General features: G+C 35.8%; 1 protein-coding gene across 1 annotated transcript in view; it reads left to right on the top strand.

The window, feature by feature from the left end:
* The window catches only part of LOC138697641 (G1/S-specific cyclin-D2-like), an 82,003-nt gene that overhangs the window by 31,300 nt on the left and 29,422 nt on the right, over window positions 1–21,281 (top strand). Inside the window, exon 3 of the mRNA XM_069823067.1 lies at window positions 13,490–13,655. Within this exon, the coding sequence (XP_069679168.1) occupies window positions 13,490–13,655 (166 nt within the window). The remainder of the gene's footprint in view (window positions 1–13,489; window positions 13,656–21,281) is intronic.

The raw sequence follows: 21,281 nt of genomic DNA, 5'->3' as shown, positions 1-21,281 counted from the left end.
CCGTTCTCACTATTGTTGAGTTCCTATATCTATTGTATGTTGTAGATGGTTTTGTGTTCATGTGACTGATTATAGATTTTGAATAATGTTTATGATATTGGTGATCGAGGCGGTGATGAATCATTGCATGTAAATTTCCAATTCGGTATTTGCCTTTGTGATTGAAAGAAACCATGAAAAACCCCAGGCAGATTGGTCGGTCGCGGGGTTTGAACCCGAGACTTCCCGAATACGAATAATTATATTATCGGTATTATTAAGATAATAAATTGCTAGTTTTATCACATTCTAGTATATACAGTCACGAAGCTTGAGTTGTGGGGGTACTAGGAACAATAGACTGTGCCGGTACAATTTCGCATTGTCTGTGATGAGGCGATAGTAGCGATCCTAGTGGTTAGCAACTATCTATGGATGCATATTCCTTACGTATTAAGCTTCGTGACTGTATAGACTAGACTGTGGTTTTATACAGTATTTCATTGGCCGGTGTGACCTTGGCCTCCTGCAAATAGGCAATAGGCCTATAAAATTCATGGCTGAACATTTGGCAATAGTTACAGAAATATGATTCAACGAGCACAGAATGCATAGGGTAGCTTGGAGGTGAAGCCGCTTTTGTGGACAGCCGCCATTATGATGCTACCAAAACATTGGGTGTCCGGTTAGCACATGGGCAGTTTATTGTGATGTTTCAATTAATAAATTAACTAATTTCAATATGCCTACATGTACTGCATAAGATCTCCTATAACGTAATAGCTATTTTGCAATGTTTTGGTAGCAACAAGATGGCGTCAGGTCATCAAAGTGGCGTCACTCCTTCCAATGGTATTAAAATGCTAGTGTCTACTCTATGCATTCTTTGCTCGTAGATATGATTAGTGAAACAGAAAATTAAAAAAAAAAGTGACGAATCAACAAAATTGTTGAAATATTACTGGTATAGGTACAGTAAGTAGAAAAACGACTAAACCTGTATCTCGGACGCTACATATACAACAAAAATCAATACCGCACTACTCGCTTATGACGAGATAAAAAGACGGATTCGACAAAATTTATTGTAATAATATTTATTGAGCAACTGGAGGGAAATTTAATTTGAGTGCGTTATGCGATAAAGAATTGTGTGTAAATATGATTTTGAAATAGGTTTAACTCGAGTTAAATTCCCAGGTACCATAAAAGAAATGAATGCTCTACGTTGATGGAAATAACACGAGCCAATTTCCCTTGGTGTACATGAAGTAGGCCTAAGTAGTAGTTGTAACAGTAATAATCATATTAATACTACAAAATTACAATTCATATCTTCATTCCTGGGAAAATAATATTATAGGTACCTTATTTAAGTGCTTCGATTTCTAGTTTCATTTTTTTTCTTCTGGTTCTGGAGTTTTATACAGCCCTTTTGGGGCAAATTTTATGTAGTAATATACTTACTTACTGGCTTTTAAGGAACCCGGAGGTTCATTGCCGCCCTCACATAAGCCCGCCATTGGTCCCTATCCTGAGCAAAATTAATCCATTCTCTATCATCATATCCCACCTCCCTCAAATCCATTTTAATATTATCTTCCCATCTACGTCTCGGCCTCCCTAAAGGTATTTTTCCCTCCGGCCTCCCAACTAACACTATATGCATTTCAGGATTCGCCCATACGTGCTACATGCCCTGCCCATCTCAAACGTCTGGATTTAATGTTCCTAATTATGTCAGGTGAAGAATACAATGCATGCAGTTCTGTGTTATGTAACTTTCTCCATTCTCGTGTAACTTCATCCCTCTTAGCCCCAAATATTTTCCTAAGAACCTTATTCTCAAACACCCGTAATCTATGTTCCTCTCTCAAAGTGAGAGTCCAAGTTTCACAACCATACAGAACAACCGGTAATATTACTGTTTTATAAATTCTAACTTTCAGATTTTTCGACAGCAGACTTGATGATAAAAGTTTCTCAACCGAATAATATTTATCTTGTGTTTAATTTCCTCCCGAGTATCATTTATATTTGTTACTGTTGCTCCCAGATATTTGAACTTAGCTTATTTTATTTATCTATAATTAACAGTTTTAGCTGACATAACTCGGACATTTTCAATTAAATTTAGATGCAATGACAGCTATGAATTACTGAATACGAAAAGCATCTAGTAGTTTCGATTTTGAACCTGACATAATGTTTTAGTGAATTTCGTAAAGTTTATACAATAGGTAAACCCCTCCTAGTTATTTGCCGTGTTCACATCCGTCCAACTCCGTACATACGAGCCTACGAATTGAGAAATTGTTGCAAGAATTCGATGTTTTCAGTGCTGGTACTAAGAACCGTGGACGGCTGCTAATATTGGCACAGCATTATACCACGTTACGTCATCGTTTACACGAATCTGTGGGTGGGCATCAGTCGACACTGTCTTTGTTAAGTTGCTCTTAAGATATACTGGGCAATCGCGCTGCTCTATGCGGGATATTATCCCAACTCTACAAGTAGTTTAATTACAGGAGGATCTGAAATGTGCGTTAGGTATGAAGCATAGCAATAAATCCTGATTGATGGTCGCTGAAGTGTCCATGAAAAACCTGTAAAACCTTCTCACCGCGTGAAAGTGTGCTTGGTGTTTCTCCTGACGGACAAAAGCATCGGCACCGAGTTAAAGCCCATTCAGTGAACCTGTTCGAGCTCTGTTGCAGGTGAATAGCCCTCCAGTCTTTCCGATTCAGCACGCTGTAAAGGGAAATACCTTTTCCCAGTTCTCACATAACTTTAAGCAATTATTTTTAATAGCTAATATTGAAAAGTCGCGCTTTATTTCCTTGGTGCTGCTGACGGGATTATTGTCCGTTATTTTTTTTTAATTTATCGCATGTAATTGAAAGATGCGGAGAAATTAATGGACATCACTGAGTCTCGGAACTTCATCGGTACATGAAAGTCATGGACGCGTGATCGAATCCCGTCTACAACATGTTTGTTAGTTATAATTTTCATCTATTCCATTTTAACACATGCACTGCTGACCTTACAATTGAAGGGTTCAGAACCATAGTGGGCCAAGCGCCATTTACTAAAAACGTAGAAAACAAGGATTAAAATAAAGTTATTACCATAATTCAATGGGAACATATAACAAGTAATATAAAGTATACACATTCAAACTAAATGATATGTCAGTCTTCATGTTAACACATGCACTGCTGACCTTACAATTGAAGGGTTCAGAACCATAGTGGGCCAAGCGCCATTTACTAAAAACGTAGAAAACAAGGGTTAAAATGAAGTTATTACCATAATTCAATGGGAACATATAGCAAGTAATATAAAGTATACACATTAAAACTAAATGATATGTCAGTCTTCATGTTAACACATGCACTGCTGACCTTACAATTGAAGGGTTCAGAACCATAGTGGGCCAAGCGCCATTTACTAAAGCCGTAGAAAACAAGGGTTAAAATTAAGTTATTACCATAATTTAATGGAAACATATAGCAAGTAATATAAAGTATACACATTAAAACTAAATGATATGTCAGTCTTCATGTTAACACATGCACTGCTGACCTTACAATTGAAGGGTTCAGAACCGTAGTGGGCCAAGCGCCATTTACTAAAGCCGTAGAAAACAAGGGTTAAAATGAAGTTATTACCATAATTTAATGGAAACATATAGCAAGTAATATAAAGTATACACATTAAAACTAAATGATATGTCAGTCTTCATGTTAACACATGCACTGCTGACCTTACAATTGAAGAGTTCAGAACCATAGTGGGCCAAGCGCCATTTACTAAAACCGTAGAAAACAAGGGTTAAAATGAAGTTATTACCATAATTTAATGGAAACATATAGCAAGTAATATAAAGTATATACATTAAAACTAAGTGGTATGTCAGTCTTCATGTTAGCACATGCACTGCTGACCTTACAATTGAAGGTTCAGAACCATAGTGGGCTAAGCGCCATTTACTAAAAACGTAGAAAACAAGGATTAAAATGAAGTTATTACCATAATTCAATGGAAACATATAGCAAGTAATATAAAGTATACACATTAAAGCTAAATGATATATCAGTCTTCATTAAACTATGGTATTCACTTAACTTTAACCCTTGCTTTCTCCGTTTTTAATAAATGGCGCTTGGCACACTATGGTTCTGAACCCTTCAATTCGGAATCCTGGTAACAGGATGAAAGGACAATGACTTAAGGGCTACAATCCGACAGGGGTTTCTGCAAGATCTGGATTATGGTATTATAGATTTTTAAAATTATGTTTAGTACTTAAGTTTTTTTAGACGGGGAAGTCTGTTCTTGTTTTCAAATCATTGTAATAATGTACTCTACACTGTGTCCCAAAAGTCATGGTGGGGCTTCAGAGGATTATATTTTTTGAATGTATACAGGTAGAAATGTAAAATTGGTACCACATGAAAATAAAACTCTCAAAGTTTTTCGTGTAAGTTTGAGGCACTGAAAGAAACAAAAGAGTATTTTGAAAAGATAGTAACAATCGAACAAATACAATAATTTTCATTGTTACAGTTATACAGGGTGATTCACGAGGATTTACCGTCACTTACGGAGCTTATTTCCGAAGACATTCTGAGCAAACAATGTCATAAACATTTGTCATCTCAATATTTTCAGAATTACACTAATTTGAAGTTGTTTGTAAAATACCATAATTCTTTAGTTTTAAGGGTAAACGAATATTACAATGTTTATAAAAATCAAAATGTTTTTCAAATAGCTAACATCCTCCATATGAAAACACTATTTAAACATAATTAATATATTTTCAAGTTTCTATTTTTTTCCGGTACGGTAACACCGAGTTTTTATTTTACACGGTACGCCGTACCAGCCCAACTATAGCACTGTATTACTGTATTTCGAAATATGTATATATGACTTCCTTGTGTTAAATTCTATCGTACCTGGTTATGTATTATTATTATTATTATTATTATTATTATTATTATTATTATTATTATTATTATTCTCGTGACCTTTTACTAGTTCTTGTGGATGTCAGTAGGCGACAGCAAAATTCCATGAACTTATTTACCACGACTGCTTGCTAAAAACGACCATTAAGTTTTGCTGAAGAATCTTCCGACGATAGTGTACGCCCACAACAAAAATTCTGCATTGACATGAGTACGCCATTCCAGAGTTGTTTTTTTTAGTGTGCAGTCATACACATTTTGTGCAGTAATAAACCAGTATGTGCAATAATAGAACAAATTTTGTGCAGTAATAAAAGTTAAAAGACAACAACAAATACCAAGTGAAAGCAATTGCCTTGTATTCATGGAAATTTTCATGGTATAAGTTACACACAATTACAACAAACAGGAAAGTACAAGTAATGTAAACAATTGTAGCATAATTATGTAAAATTGATGTAAGAAATTAAATCGTAACAGCCAACACTACAGTATCTTAGATTTTGGTCCCGATTTGTGCAGTAATAAAAATTGCTTTTAAAAATTGCTCCACTCTTTAAGAGTCCCCTATAAAACATTGTGAGCTCATACACCTGTTGACATGATTCGGGATAAACGTACACTTCAGTTGTCTCCCAAAGATGTGCAATTTAATTTGTAGGTCTAATATCAATTATAGTTTTATACATGTAGTTTGATTATGCATACAAATTTAATGTGTCAGGAATTTGTACAACGCCTTTTCGTTAATTCTGTCTAATTCAATTTAAATCCTGTCCAAATTCAACCTCGCAAATTTCTAGCGCAATAATTAACAATAGATCCCTATTAGAAATAACAACAACCAAATTTCGATAATGTGTTAAATTGGAAAAATCATATTAAAGAAATTACCCCCAAACTAAATTTAACATGTTTTGCTATTAGATCTATGCAAAAGATAGTAAATATCAATACCTTAAAAACAATATACTTTGCATACTTTCACTCGGTAATGAGTTTAGGAATAATATTCTGGGGAAATTCCACAGATAGTAACAGTATATTCCTATTACAAAAAAGAGTAATTAGAATAATAGTAGGTGCCAAATCTAGGGAATCTTGTAGGACTATTTTCAAAAAACTACAAATAATGCCCATGGCTTGTTAGTATATCTTTTCATTAATAATCTTCCTCTTATGTAATCGTGAAAATGTTGTAACTAATTCAACAGTTCATAGCATAAATACACGCCAAAAAAAAGACTTTCATACTCCATCGGCAAGTCTATCGTGCTATCAAAAAGGAGTGCGTTATATGGCAGTAAAATTTTTAATAGCCTCCCTATCTATATAAAAAATGAAACTCAAAACAAGATTAATTAGGGGCAAATTAAAGAAGTACCTAATTTCTCATGCCTTTTATTCTGTAGGTGAATTCATGACATTCAATAACGCTTCATGAAATTGATACTAAAACTGTGTGTTGTACTAGTAGACTATATTGTAAATCTCTTCTGTATATATTTCATCTAGACTGTGACTATAAATTAAGACTTTATAATAGTATTAAGTTTTTTTGACTTGTTCCATATTCTAGCTGTGAAGCAATGTATGAATTACCATGGAATGTTAATAAATACAATACAATACAACTGAAACATCTGCTACTATATACTTCTATATCTGTATACCTTTGCTGAATCACTATGTAATAATTGTTATATGTATTACACCGGATTCGTAACTTGGTTCGTTTTCTGTTATCATCGTGCCAGGTGTCGGAAGAAACGTCAGTGCGAATATAACGCAAGCTAAAGGCAGAGTGAATCATTACGTCATATCGATCTAGTTTTATATGTGGATCTGGTTGCACAGATAAGGGGCAATGTTTTCAGCAATTGGTGGGGTTTGTGTAGTGAGAAGGTTATTTCTTCGTGGTATGCGGCGGTGGAAGGGGAAGTTGTGGAATGTGGGCGGTCAAGCTTTTCAGACTGGGGTGAACCTGTTTAACAAGGTACAGTCCTTGCCCCCTCCTTGCTTACCTCGCCCACAGTCTTCTGAGAAGGTACCTCACTCAGCCTCTCTTCCTCCCCACTCCTCCCACCCATGGAGAGAGATCTAGACAGGCTGATCGTTAGTTAACTTTGGCGGTTTATTCTCATCCCTTATCTACCGACCAGAAGAAGAATGAGGGGTCTGGGAATAAAAAAAAGTTCAGCATTCCTGTCTGAGCTCTCCTCTCCTCCGCGAGATAGGTAGGTACTTCAACAAAACAAGGCGGAGCGCAAGAGTGGACCATCTGACATCCGTGTCCCGGCTAATTGGTGCCTAGGCTTCCATCGGAGCACCCAAAATACTGCCATTATTAGATTCCGGACTCTTATATAATTATACAATATGCTGCTATATATATGTAGTATAAATCTTTTGCTAATTGCATTATTACCTTTGATATATTCCGACCGCCACGTACACAATGGCTATAGAGGGCAACTTCAACCTTTTGAAGTCACCACGGTAGTGACTTCGAAACCCGCCTAGTAAATAGGCTATAGTTCAGCTCCTTGCTTTTTATCCTAAGAGTGAAACCTAATCACTTCTCGCTATTACATCTCCTAGTGGATTATAATGTTTTCTATTTATCAGGCTACATTTTCTTTTGCCAACTTTGTTTCTAATTTCGATACTGACAAATATTATTACTGGTAGTTACTTTTCTGTTACGTTGACAGCAAAGTTTGCCTTTAAAGAAGTTGCCAACGTTCATGAAACAAAAGTTACTAGTGAGTAACGCGTTAAGTCAATTTTTATGAAAGGAATGGTCTAGTTTTTTTATCCACCGGTCTACGGACTGAGCGAGTTTTCAAGTGATATGCACAATAACACAAACTTTTAGACAAGGATTGGCGTTGTTTTAAGAAAATAAGCTTAAAATATAATGATAGAGATCTTAAACATAATCATGTAATAGTACATTATGCAACGAGCCTATAATGGTAGTAATTAAGACGCGAGTATGTTTATGAAACGGAGCGGAAGCGAGTTTCATAATTTTCATACGAGCGTCTTAATTACCATTATAGGCAAGGTTCATACGACTTTTTATGCTCGACCATATTTCTAACTTGAAATTATTCAGAAGTATTCATGTTATGGTTATGTAAGTGAGGAGCGGAACTGACCTGAATTGTGAGATGTGCGCAGACGCGAAAGTATTGATTTTTTCTGAGGCACGAATGTCATTGACCTTGATATAATCTAGAGAATAACATGAACATTAGGCTTGATATAACCTGGAAATTGATTTAGAATTGAGAAACGATATGACAAATTTAATTTATTTGAATATTATTTACAATTAACGCTAATTATTATAGTAACAGAACATAACCTTCTGCGACAGTATTGGATTTCCAGCCTCCGTGACTTCGCTAATTGTCTTTCGATTGCATATCCAAGAATAATCGATACTTGCGGTTTCATAATGGTACAATGGTGATTTCTCATTGGCTGAACAACTGAATTATAATGAATAGGTATACTTTAATGAGGTGCATTAAAGGGGTACTACCAGGTGTATAATTACTACATTTCGGCATGGTCGAGCATAAATATGTATATGTATAAATCATAAAAATTACCAAATGGACTTAGCGAGTTCTGGTAACACGCCCTTCAATGTACGTATCTTCTTTAGTCAGAGATCCGAAGACAGCTTTGAACCTCATTAGTAACACCAATAAAGCATCAATTATAACGCAACTAAGTTAGGAGATAATGGGGTAGGGTGGCCAGTTCCTTCCCCCCTCCATTGCATATATCGCTGACTATAGTAACATATTACACTAATCAGACTTGAGATGTATGCAACAATTGTTGCTCTGACACATCGTAAAGTGAGATGTACTTACATATCAGCCAGAACCTCAGTCAGAGGTATATTAATAAATAATACGGTAATAATTAATAAATTATCCTCTGACTGAGGTTCTGGCTGATATGTACATCTTACTTGACGATATGTGTCTGAGGAAAAACAATTGTCTGTATGCATCTGAAGTCTGATTAATATAATATGTAACTAGTCAGCGATGTATGCAATGGAGGGGAAAAGCAACTGCCCACCTTACCTCATTATCTCCCGGCCTAGTTGCCTCATAAGTTGTGTCTTCTTTTGAGCTTCATACCTGTCTTCGGACAATTGACTAAACCACAATTAATAAATAAACAGTATCTACATTTTATAGTGTCCAAACAAAATACATTTTTAGGTTAAGTCTTATGAATCGTAAACTGTTTAGTCAAACAATTGAATTTCATATTGCCAGGTAAAAATGTATTTTAATATTAGATCAATCATAAATAAATAACAAATGTTATTGTTTCAATATACAACATTCTGATTTTACGTGCTTTGGTGATGTCTGGTAACAGCTGACAACATTGAAAAGACATAATTGCTAATAACAAACACGTATAATTTCCAGCTCAAATTTATACGAACTTTAATTAAATCCATAAATACGTTATTTAAAATTTTATCTACAGTAATCTCATTCGAGGTTTTGATTTATTTAGAGAAAATAGAAACTCGAGTGGGATTTAATTGACTATTACACGATTTAAAAAGTATATAAGGATTAGGCTGCAATAAATAAAGTACTTGTAATAAAATATTAATTGACTTACTAAAATGTCTTGAAAATGCATTATTGTGCCACCTCATTATTACAAATATTTCGCTAGATGGCAGTAGTGTGTTATTACCTGTTCTCTTGTTACCAGTTGCGCAAACTATACAATCTTCATTGAACTCTATGGGCGATTACTAGTCAAGAGCTTTCTTTCAGTTTCATTTTTATTAAACAGTTGCATTCCACTTCAATTATCAATATATTTTTAACAATTTCTGGTACGTGACTATCTATAATCTCATCAGCAGAAGCTATAGCATAACCTAAATAATATAAAGAGATAAATGATAGAAAAGTTTTAATTAAGGATGATGAAATAAACATGAATGATTTTAAAAGGTACAATTATTGAAAGTATAATGTTGGCAAACAAAGAAACAAATGCTAGGGAAGTGATAAAATTGTAGGTAAGCAGCCATGATTGATTGAAACATGTCGTTCCGTACCGTTTTATTGGTCAAAAGTAGTATGACGTAGTAAAAGTGTAATAATAATAATAATAATAATATATATATAATTATCAGCTGGTAGTAACACTCTTATTTTCACGTAATTTTCTTCGGAGAAGAATGTCAAAACAAGGCGAAACTCTGTGGCTGTAAGGCAAAATGTGATGTCATTTTTTTTGCAGTATTTCAGGAGCGAGAATATGAAGTCTGAACGACTGTATAAAATCATGGTATAATATTTCATAACAAGTGGTTAGAGAGAAAAATGATAGAAATATCCATATCATCTTTTCCACCTTAAAGATACCATCAGGATGCATAACATATCGCAAAATCTCATATTCGCCAACAATTGACGTCACCTTTTTTGCCTTGGAACCACAGAACTGAATTATTGCAAATGCATTCTTCATTTGTGATCGAAGCTAAATGACCACAGTAGTTGATGCAGTCCATTACGAGCAATTAAGTAGGCCTACTTGCAGACATAATGCGATTTGCACCCGGACTTATTATATTCTTCGGTTTCCTCCCTTTGCAAAACTTTCATTCATTTCTTCACCCCACCCATAACTTCCATTCACTTATAACGATAAACCGAGAGATAGGATTGGTCGTCTCTTCATTTACATACATCATTGAAGAGATGAATGGGACGTCGCTAAGGAGGACATTCACCTTTCAAGTAATTGTTTATGTGAGCGGTGACGTCACCAAGACTGCCCATTCCATCAGCTAGTTTACAAGTCCGACATCTGCTGCATTTCTGCATCTTAAATTGGAGTTCCTCTTAGAATCCATATATTTTGTGTTTACATTTAATATGATAACAGTGTATGTAGTAATCGGTGTATGTTAATTTTTGAATGTTTTTAATGGTTTTACAGTTTTGCCATCGTATACTTGAAGTATTTCTGCAAGAATTTGTGGATTTTGCAAAGACGTTTGACTAAATGATTTCAGAATACGCTGTTGTAAACGCAATATTTCAGTTACTGTCAGATTTTGAAGTAACACTGGGTAGAAATATTATTTTATTGGTCAACTACTTAAAATTATGAAGGTTTTTAAACGTGCAGTTGATTTGTCTTACCAAGAACAGCTTGTTTTCCCTCGAATTCGTTATCACCTCGGTTCACTTGCAGACATACCAATATCTGAAAAGATGAGAATGGATTTTGAGAAAATTTATACAGAAAGAAGTACCTAAACAAAATTCGTATCTTTTATTACACGTTGCACGAATGATTGCCGGCGGCCAGTAGGCGAACTAAAACATTAACACTGCGTAAGAGATGGATCGTATAGCATAATGCAGCGCCAATGCCTCTCTCGAAATCGGCATTCATTCGTGTAACACGTAAAACAATAAACGTTTTCTTGCAGACGAAATCAATGCGTTGTAGTGTCGAAAACAAACAAAATTTGTATTTGACAGCGCGTAATAATGACTAGCAAAAAAAAAATCAATTTAAAAATTAATATTCCAAACTGATTTTTTTTAAGTGGGTTATTTTACGACGCTGTATCAACATCTCAGGTTATTTAGCATCTAAATAAAATGAAAGTGATGATGCCGGTGAAATGAGTCTAGGAGTCCAGCATCGATAGTTACCCAGCATTTGCTCATATTGAGTTCAGGAAAATCCCGGAAAAAACCTCAACCATGAAACTTGTCTCAACCGGGATTCGAACCCGGGAAACCGACTTCTACTGCTATGGATTTGCAAATTGTAAGAATTTTTATAGGGTTAAGTAGTAATGCTTATAGGACAATAAACTAAAAAGAAATTTCAAATTGGTTTCTTACAACTAGATTCCGGATGTTTAGACATTTATAATATTTAAAAATAGGTAGGCAAAAGGGAACTAAAAACATGAGAAACTTTTAAAAGGGCAAGCAGTGAAGGCAATAAAAAGCATGAAGAAGAAAGTTTAAAAAAATAAGCACAATATGCAGGTAGAAGAGTCAAAACATGAAAAAAAATAAAATAAAATAAAATAAATAACACTGTAAATTTAAGAAAACAGTTCTCACCACACGGAAAAGAAGTAGGCCTAAGTGGAGCATGTTTGAAACAAGTTAATGTAGATGGACTTCTAAATTTCACAGCTTTAGTATTATGTTTCACTATTTGGCAGATTTATCTTATTTCCTGTAAGCCAGTACTTAGAAACGATACAATTCGCACTTTTTACTTATGGCGTTTGGATGGACGGGAGGAGATTTTAGGCATACTGGTAATTTCGTGTCAACTAGGATAGTCAACATTAAACCTGTACATGACAAGGATAATTTGAAGGTAATAAAATGCTTAAACATATCTTAAGATATAAAATAAATAAACTTATTTTTAAAGCAGTCAGCAAGAGCTTTAAATAGACAAAATAAAAATTGGCCCTACCGCTCCTAAATACCTCAAAACGCATTTAAATCTGTGTAACAATGTGTAAATTATATTTTATGCTCGACCATGCCGAAATGTAATTATACACCTGGTAGTAGCCCTTTAATGCACTTCATTAAAGTACACCTATTCATTATAATTCAGTTGTTTATCCAATGAAAAATCACCTTTGTACTGATTGTACCATTATAAAACAGCAAGTTTCGATTACTCTCGGATATGCAATCGAAAGACAATTAGCGAAAAGTCACGGAGGCTGGAAATTCAATACTGTCGCACAAGGTTATGTTCTGTTACTATAATAATTAGCGTTAATTGTAAATAATATTCAAATAAATTCAATTTGTCATCTCGTTTTTCAATTCTAAATCAATTTCCAGGTTATATCAAGACTAATGTTCATTTTATTCTCTAGATTTTATCAAGGTCAATGACATTCGTGTTTCCGAAAAAATCAATACTTTCGGGTCTGCTCACATCTCACAATTCAGGTCAGTTCCACTTCTCACTTACATAACCATAACATGAATACTTCTGAATAATTTCAAGTTAGAAATATGGTCGAGCATAAAAAGTCGTATGAAACTTGCCTATAATGGTAATTAAGACGCTCGTATGAAAATTATGAAACTCGCTTGCGCTCGTTTCATAAACAAACATACTCGCGTCTTAATTACTACCATTATAGGCTCGTCGCATAATGTACTATTTCCATCCATCCGGGCTCTACTGATGAATAGATCGGTAAAATTGTTATGTTTTTATGCGGTTTTGACTCAGTTCTGCGAGAAGTCAATATCTGGACCTGTTATCTTTTGTAAACATTCACGTGCGAGATTTCCTGCAATAGAAGGTCGATGATGTAAGTGTACAAATAGGAAGCCTGTGACACCACGATTTGGTGATATGAATTGCCTTGCCGACGTTGTGGTGGAGTTGGGAACCTGGATGCACGGCTCCATATCATTTCAACTTTGCATGCTCTCCTTTTTCAGGGCTGGGAGCTGTTGGTTCTGTCCAAATTAAAATGGGACATTGCAGCCGTTACGCCCCAAGACTTCCTTCAGCACATTCTGGTCAGACTGCCAATCGACAGACACACGTGGGATGCACATATGATCCTCAGGCATGCGCAGACGTTCATCGCACTCTCCACTAGGGGTGAGTAACCTTAAAACTCTTGTCTTGTACGTTTTCCCTATAGATATTCCCTTGTTTCCGAAAACGTTGTATTCCGCAATCGAATTTGACTCTCACCTTTCTTTCTGCCAACGAAATGATTATTTGTATAAATTTATTTTACATGAAGGACAATTTGGAAAAAAAAATACAAACTCTGGAAATAATTTTCATTGACTCAAACTAAGAAACAAAACTAAAGTGAACTAAAAAACAAGTGTAGTGATTAATGCTGTTCGATCAAAACATTTAATCGATTAACTATTTGAATTTAATCGATTTGAAAAAAATGTTTTAATATACTGTAATACACAATTATGGTTAAATTTAACGCGTGTTCGGTGATAAGCATAAGTAAAATGTTAAATATTATGTTTTATTTAACGACGCTCGCAACTGCAGAGGTTATATCAGCGTCGCCGGATGTGCCGGAATTTTGTCCCGCAGGAGTTCTTTTACATGCCAGTAAATCTACTGACATGAGCCTGCCACATTTAAGCACACTTAAATGCCATCGACCTGGCCGGGATCGAACCCGCAACCTTAGGCATAGAAGGCCAGCGCTATTCCAACTTGCCAACCAGGTCGACTTATAAGCATAAGTATTAAATGTTGTATATCTGTATATATTGTATCGTTATATTACAAAACAACTATTTTAATTATTTACTAACTAACATATTTATTATGAGGCTTATAATTTATTATGTTAATTTCTCCGGGAATTTTCAGACAAACATAAATAACAAAAAGTATGAAGACTCACCTAGTTAATACTGCTTCATCCATGATTTTAAACATGTGAGTACATTCACATGCTCCGAATTAAGTGCCGCTCTACGTTCAGAAATGATGTTTCCTGCATCACTAAACATGAAATAACTATTTTTCTGTCAAGCACTTCTCCACGATCGTTCAGTTTAATCCATACGTTTCACCTCTCAAATTCTCATATGACATAATGAAGTTTACACTTTTTACATACCACAGGAAACTCACTTTTTCTTTTCTTTATCAAACTAAACACGCAACCATCATATACAAACTCAGTACAGAAACTGCAACTGCAAAAGTACAGCGGTCGAAACAGAAAACCGGCCCTGATGTAATCGAATTACCAGATTTTAGAAAGAGACGAAGGTAGTTACGCTCTCACTTGCACACAGTGTAGACATGGCTATTTTATAAGGGATGAGGGGGACGAATCCCAGAAAAGTATGTATTTCATATGCTAGGAAGATGAGCTGACAACAAGGTGGAAGTTTTCTTGGAAAACCATAAAACTTAATAAGGGTTTCGCATTGTGTTTCAACTTTCAATAGAGGTAGACTAGGTCACTGTCCTCATCTCCATCTCTTTCTGAAGTGTTTGTGCAAAGATTTTCCCTACGCTACCTGCTTTGCAGTTAGAAAATAACAGTACTAATGTGCTTTTAAGTAGCCTAAGCAATTTGCGAGGGAGGAATATTGTCGGAATTTTTAGTATGAGTTTGTATTAAGAAAATTACAACCGATTAATTTTAATCGATTCGATTATTCGATTAAATATTTTTTATCGATTAATCTTACAACAGAAATGAAGAGTTCGCGGGAAAAACGATGAATGTCACAGTTTTGTTAAGGTTGATGTTATTATCTAATTCAATGGATCACTACGAAATTTAATGTTGTTCTTATGAAAAATGGTAAAAAGGAGAATTATCACCACGAATACAGTAATCCTTTCGTTTATTTTCTATAGAAACAGCACTACATCTTGCAATTATACACTCAATTAGATCATTATCTAATCTTTAACAGAAATGTGACATTCATCGTTTTTCCCGCGAACTCTTCAAATTGATCGATTAATCGATTAAATCCCACAACACTAGTAATGATCCTTTTTTACTGCGCCACGCTGAACAATGAATTGCAGTTATAATTTTTCTACGTCGGAAGTGTCTATAATGGAAATATAACAACGATGGCTTGCTTATGTGAGGGCTACAATGAACCTCGGGTTCTCTAAAAGCCATTTGTAAGTAATATATGAATACGTGTTTCGGATGTTCTGAGAGAACTAGCTACGACAGTTTCTGCTGGGTAAGCCTTGCGTCGCCATCTTATTCTGTTATTGGCTCAAAAGACTCGAAGACAATGCATGTAATGAGTTGGAATGGAAGAAATTTAATTTAATTGCTTTGAGAGTTGAATAGTTTTTATGCTTTGGAATCCAGTCCCATAGGGGAGAGGATAAGTACATGCTAATGGCAGAACACGAGTGGGGCTGTGGAAGGAAATCTGACTGATATGAAATGTCGCGATTGCTGAACTTGCACTCAGCCAACAGCTAGACTATGATAAAGTTATGGTGACATTGAAGAATTTGCCGTACACGAAAAATTACTGATTAGGACAACATTTATGAACTAAAAAAAATAACGTGTGTTTGGCTGCAGTTTTGTGATAAAATGCGAAATGATTTTGAACCTAATCTTATAAAAAATAGTACTATTTCGCGATAGTTTCTATAAAAGTGTCTAAGCTAATACACATTTTGTATTACTAATATTGAATTCGTGTTTTATCACAATTGTAATAGTACATTATGCAACGAGCCTATAATGGTAGTAATTAAGACGCGAGTATGTTTATGAAACGAGCGTCTTAATTACCATTATAGTTAAGTTTCATACGACTTTTTAAGGTCGACCATATTGATTTTTTCCGGCAATTGGTGAAATGAATTTGCGGGAATGTGCTTTGTGAAAGGCTGGAAGATGACAGTGAATTGATGTTAATTTGTGTGTTGTTTTTTTCGACTGAGTTTAATATTGTCTAATCTCGCGCTAGTTGTCTTTCGATTGTATATTCGAAAATGATCGATACTTGCGCTTTCATATTGCTACAATGGTAGTTTCTGATTGGTGGAACACCTGAACTTTAATGAATAGGTGTACTTTAATGAGGTCCATTAAAGGGCTGCTACCAGGTGTATAATTACTACATTTCGGCATGGTCGAGCATAAAATTCGATTCATAACAGGGACGTAGACATTCTCTTTGGCTTTGAGATTTGATATGTCCTTTTTTTTCCTTTGTTTTACCGTGTACCATTCTGACCATTATCTGGTCTGTGCGCTATTTATATACAGCCATTCTAGTTGTCACTGAAGTTATATTTTTACTATTTTCAAACTAACTGAAAATGAAATGACTTTTGTCAACTTCTATTATTAGTCTAGAATCGATTTAGAAGATTAGTATCGTTTTACAGAAAAAGTTGTTGAATAAAATGTATTTTTATTGCAGGAAATAAAGGAAAGGTTTCGTCATGGTTGTTACAAGATTTGTGAACTCACTTCACACCTTATTAACAAAACGTCACCTAGTAGTTGATACAGCGCCGTTAAATAACCAAGTAAAAAAAGTGTAAAACTCAGGTCTCTGCCTCAAGCAAAGGGAGATTCATTATCGCAGTGTCCATGTGATAGCTATGCAAATCTCATGGCATCCAATTAGTTCTCAAAAACATAATCGGTAAATATTTTATAGCTGTTTCTTCCATATCACGGAGGCTACGGCGTGACGTCACATTCTTGGTCATAACATGGACAACATTGAACAAGTTTATATACAAATATACGTTTAACATGAGTTTAATGTAGCAATTCCTTTGTTTTTTTTTTTTATAACTTTGAACACGTATTTATATTAGGCGATTGTCAAGATGGCCATGACTAGACCATGATAATCACGTGACTCTGATTCGTGCCGAAGCCTGTCACTTGTTACACACATATTTTGTCACGAATGTTACAAATGCGTTAATGTTCTTAATTTTTCCAGTTTGAAAACAACTGTGACATTTCTAAGTTAAAATATTCGCTTTAACTGTAAGATTAATTGTTATTAAGCCAAACTATTAAAAATGACAAATAATATAGTACAGTGCAGACTCTCAATCAAAATATTTCTTCAACAATAGCTTCTTGAAAAACATACATTATCGGCTATCTCTCTATCAATACTGTAAGTGCTGCAAACTTTAAGGAAACAAAACAGTACCTATTACCCAGCCAGAACCACTCAAATTCAATGTCCATAACTTGTAAAATATTCTCCTTTCGAAAATAAAACAAGATATAAATCTAGAGCCACAGCTATCTAATAATAATAATAATAATAATAATAATAATAATAATAATAATAATAATAATAATAATAATAATAATAATAATATAATAGTAATAATAATAATAAACTAATAATAAACAAATATTTCTGAAAAATACTTTTTCATTGGACGGAATGGCTTAAAGGACTCAAACCTTGGAAGTAAATAACAATGAAGGTGGTGGTGGTGCTCATCTTCTTTTTTCTTCTTCTTGTCACTCATCTTTGTATATTTGAAAAACGGTAAAAACTAATATACCGAGTATTTTGTCCATTAATGTAGTAAACATTTGCAACAATGTATCAATATGGAGACAAATAAACAAAAATAACAAAATAATAAATGCACTTCGAAGCAAATAATGCTCTCAACGAAACAATTTACTGCACACAATACTGTTTGATATGGCAAATTTAGCCGGCTGATGCATGCACTGTAAAATCTCACAGCAACTATTAGCTGTGTCATGTCGTGGCATTTACATTTGAACGTCCCTGACCGTTTTTCTTTTTAGCAGCAATAAGTGAAACATAGCCCTCAGTTTGCTCATCGTTTTAATAATGCTACCTAGTTCTAACCAGCCGCAAGGGAATGGCACCGTGCCATTTTCAATTCTTGTTCTGATTTACGGAATACATCCAAAATAAGCAACCTATAATAATAATAATAATAATAATAATAATAATAATAATAATAATAATAATAATAATAATAATAATAATTATTCGTATACATCGAATCTTGTTACTAGTAATTTTTTTTATCCTTCCTCCGATGTACATCCCCATGACAGTGGATTTTTTTTTTCGCGTGTCTTTATGGGCTGCATTGATGCTGAATTGTGGCAGAGGAAACGTAAAACATACCCCAAAATAGGATAGCTTTAGTTCACCACTTGGAGCTGTCGCGATATGCATCTGGTCCTCAAGTACTTCAACAGCATCAAACTACGTTTTACGCCTCTCATTTTTACGAGACCCTCTTACAGTAAGCAAATTAAATGTGCATACCCGAGTATGGGATGTTAAGTGAGTAAACATGAAACGGAGTGGAATAGTGACAGTGGAGTCCGATAATAAAATTGGTGTAAAGAGTAAAGAAAGTGGGATGATGGGGTAATGAGAGGGGTAACTGAGGAGCAGGATGGGTCAAAATGGTGAGATAAGCGATTCAGATTATGAGTGCGAGAGTAAGATGGGACAGTTCGTAAGGAAGGATTAATGAGTGTGAGGGGAATATGTAAGAAAGTGGGGTGAGTGGGACAATGGGAGTGGGGAGAGAGGGACGATGGGAGTAGAGGAGAGGAACAATGAGAGTGGAGAGGGGAATAATGGGAGTGGAACAATGACTGGGGTGAGACAGGCAATGGGCATGGAGTGACAGAAACTATAGGAGTGGGAAAAGGACAAGGGAAACAATGAGAGTGAAAAAGGACACTGGGGTAGAGGAGAGAAAGAGAGAGAGAGAGAGAGAGAGAAGTGAGATATACAATAGGAATGAAGTGACAAAAATTATAGGAGTGGAAAAAGAGGGTAATGGGTATGAGAGATTCTGAGAGTAAAGAGAGGAACAATGGAAGTGGAATATGGGGTAATGGGAGTGAAATGTCAGGAATTATAGGAGTGGGAAAATAGGGGTAATGGGTGCGAGAGATACTGAGAGTGAAAGAGGACATTGGGAGTAGGGAGAAGGACATTGGGGGTGGATAGAGGGACAATGGGAGTGGAATATAGGGGTAATGGGAGTGGAATATAGGGGTAATGGGAGTGGAATATAGGGGTAATGGGAGTGGAATATAGGGGTAATGGGAGTGAAATGTCAGGAAAAATAGGGGTAATGGGTGTGAGAGATACTGAGAGTGAAAGAGGGCATTGGGAGTAGGGAGGACAATGGGAGTGGAATATAGGGGTAATGGGAGTGAAATATCAGGAATTATAGGAGTGGGAAAATAGGGGTAAAGGGTGCGAGAGATACTGAGAGTGAAAGAGGACATTGGGAGTAGGGAGAAGGACAATGGGAGTGGAATATAGGGGTAATGGGAGTGAAATGTCAGGAATTATAGAAGTGGGAAAATAGGGGTAATGGGTGCGAGAGATACTGAGAGTGAAAGAGGACATTGGGAGTAGGGAGGACAATGGGAGTGGAATATAGGGGTAATGGGAGTGAAATGTCAGGAATTATAGGAGTGGGAAAATAGGGGTAATGGGTGCGAGAGATACTGAGAGTGAAAGAAGACATTGGGAGTAGGGAGAAGGACAATGGGAGTGGAATATAGGGGTAATGGGAGTGAAATGTCAGGAATTATAGGAGTGGGAAAATAGGGGTAATGGGTGCGAGAGATACTGAGAGTGAAAGAGGACATTGGGAGTAGGGAGGACATTGGGAGTGGATAGAGGGACAATGGGAGTGGAATATAGGGCTAATGGGAGTGAAATGTCAGGAAAAATAGGGGTAATGGGTGTGAGAGATACTGAGAGTGAAAGAGGACATTGGGAGTAGGGAGGACATTGGGAGTGGATAGAGGGACAATGGGAGTGGAATATAGGGGTAATGGGAGTGAAATGTCAGGAAAAATAGGGGTATGGGTGTGAGAGTGAAAGAGGGCATTGGGAGTAGGGAGAAGGAGATTGGGAGTGGATAGAGGGACAATGAGAGTGGAATATAGGGGTAATGGGAGTGAAAATCAGGAAAAATAGGGGTAATGGGTGTGAGAAATACTGAGAGTGAAAGAGGACAAAGAGTGGGGTGAGAGACAGAGTGGAATACAGAGGCAATGGAAGTGGAGTGACAGGAACTATGGGAGTGGGAGAGAGAAACAATGAGAGTGGAGAGAGGGATGAGTTGAGTGGGGTTATGAGATAATGGAGTAGTGTGAATGGAACAATGGCAGTACCGATATTGCATTATATCTCTACCATATGAGTAGCCGTTAAATTTCAAGTGACTTATAGTCGTGGACGTCAGAGCAGACCTTTTGCTCTCTCTCTTCCCTGTCACCGCAAACTATGACATTGCCACAGAGGCAAAGATGTGTAACAATGCGAGTGGAGTGAAAGTGGGGTTAGAGGAATGAGCTGACAAGCAAACATTCTAATGGGGGCAAATAAAAAAGTTGAATTTTTTTCTTCCACCATGTTAATAATGTCAAAAGAAGTGCTTATACAAATTTTGGCCATTCGACCGCAATTACGAGGCCGTCCAGGAAGTGATTTTTCCTGGGGCCGTTTACACTAAAAAAAGCACAATTTCATGAAACGATGTAGGCCTATTGAAACAGATAACAGCTATTGTTGCGCTATTTTTCAGTATGTTCCCTACTGAAATTGAGTCATTTGTCATACCATGGGATCAATTTTTGTATCTTAGTCTGCCGCTTGGATCGGAACCAGTGTGTGACAGTCGTCTGCACCTCTCTGTACATCCCACAAATGTCTCAATTCTAGTGGAGAA

Source organism: Periplaneta americana, chromosome 4, assembly GCF_040183065.1.
Source record: "Periplaneta americana isolate PAMFEO1 chromosome 4, P.americana_PAMFEO1_priV1, whole genome shotgun sequence".
Classification (NCBI taxonomy): Eukaryota; Metazoa; Arthropoda; class Insecta; order Blattodea; family Blattidae; genus Periplaneta; species Periplaneta americana.
This window is presented reverse-complemented; position numbering and strand designations above follow the sequence as displayed.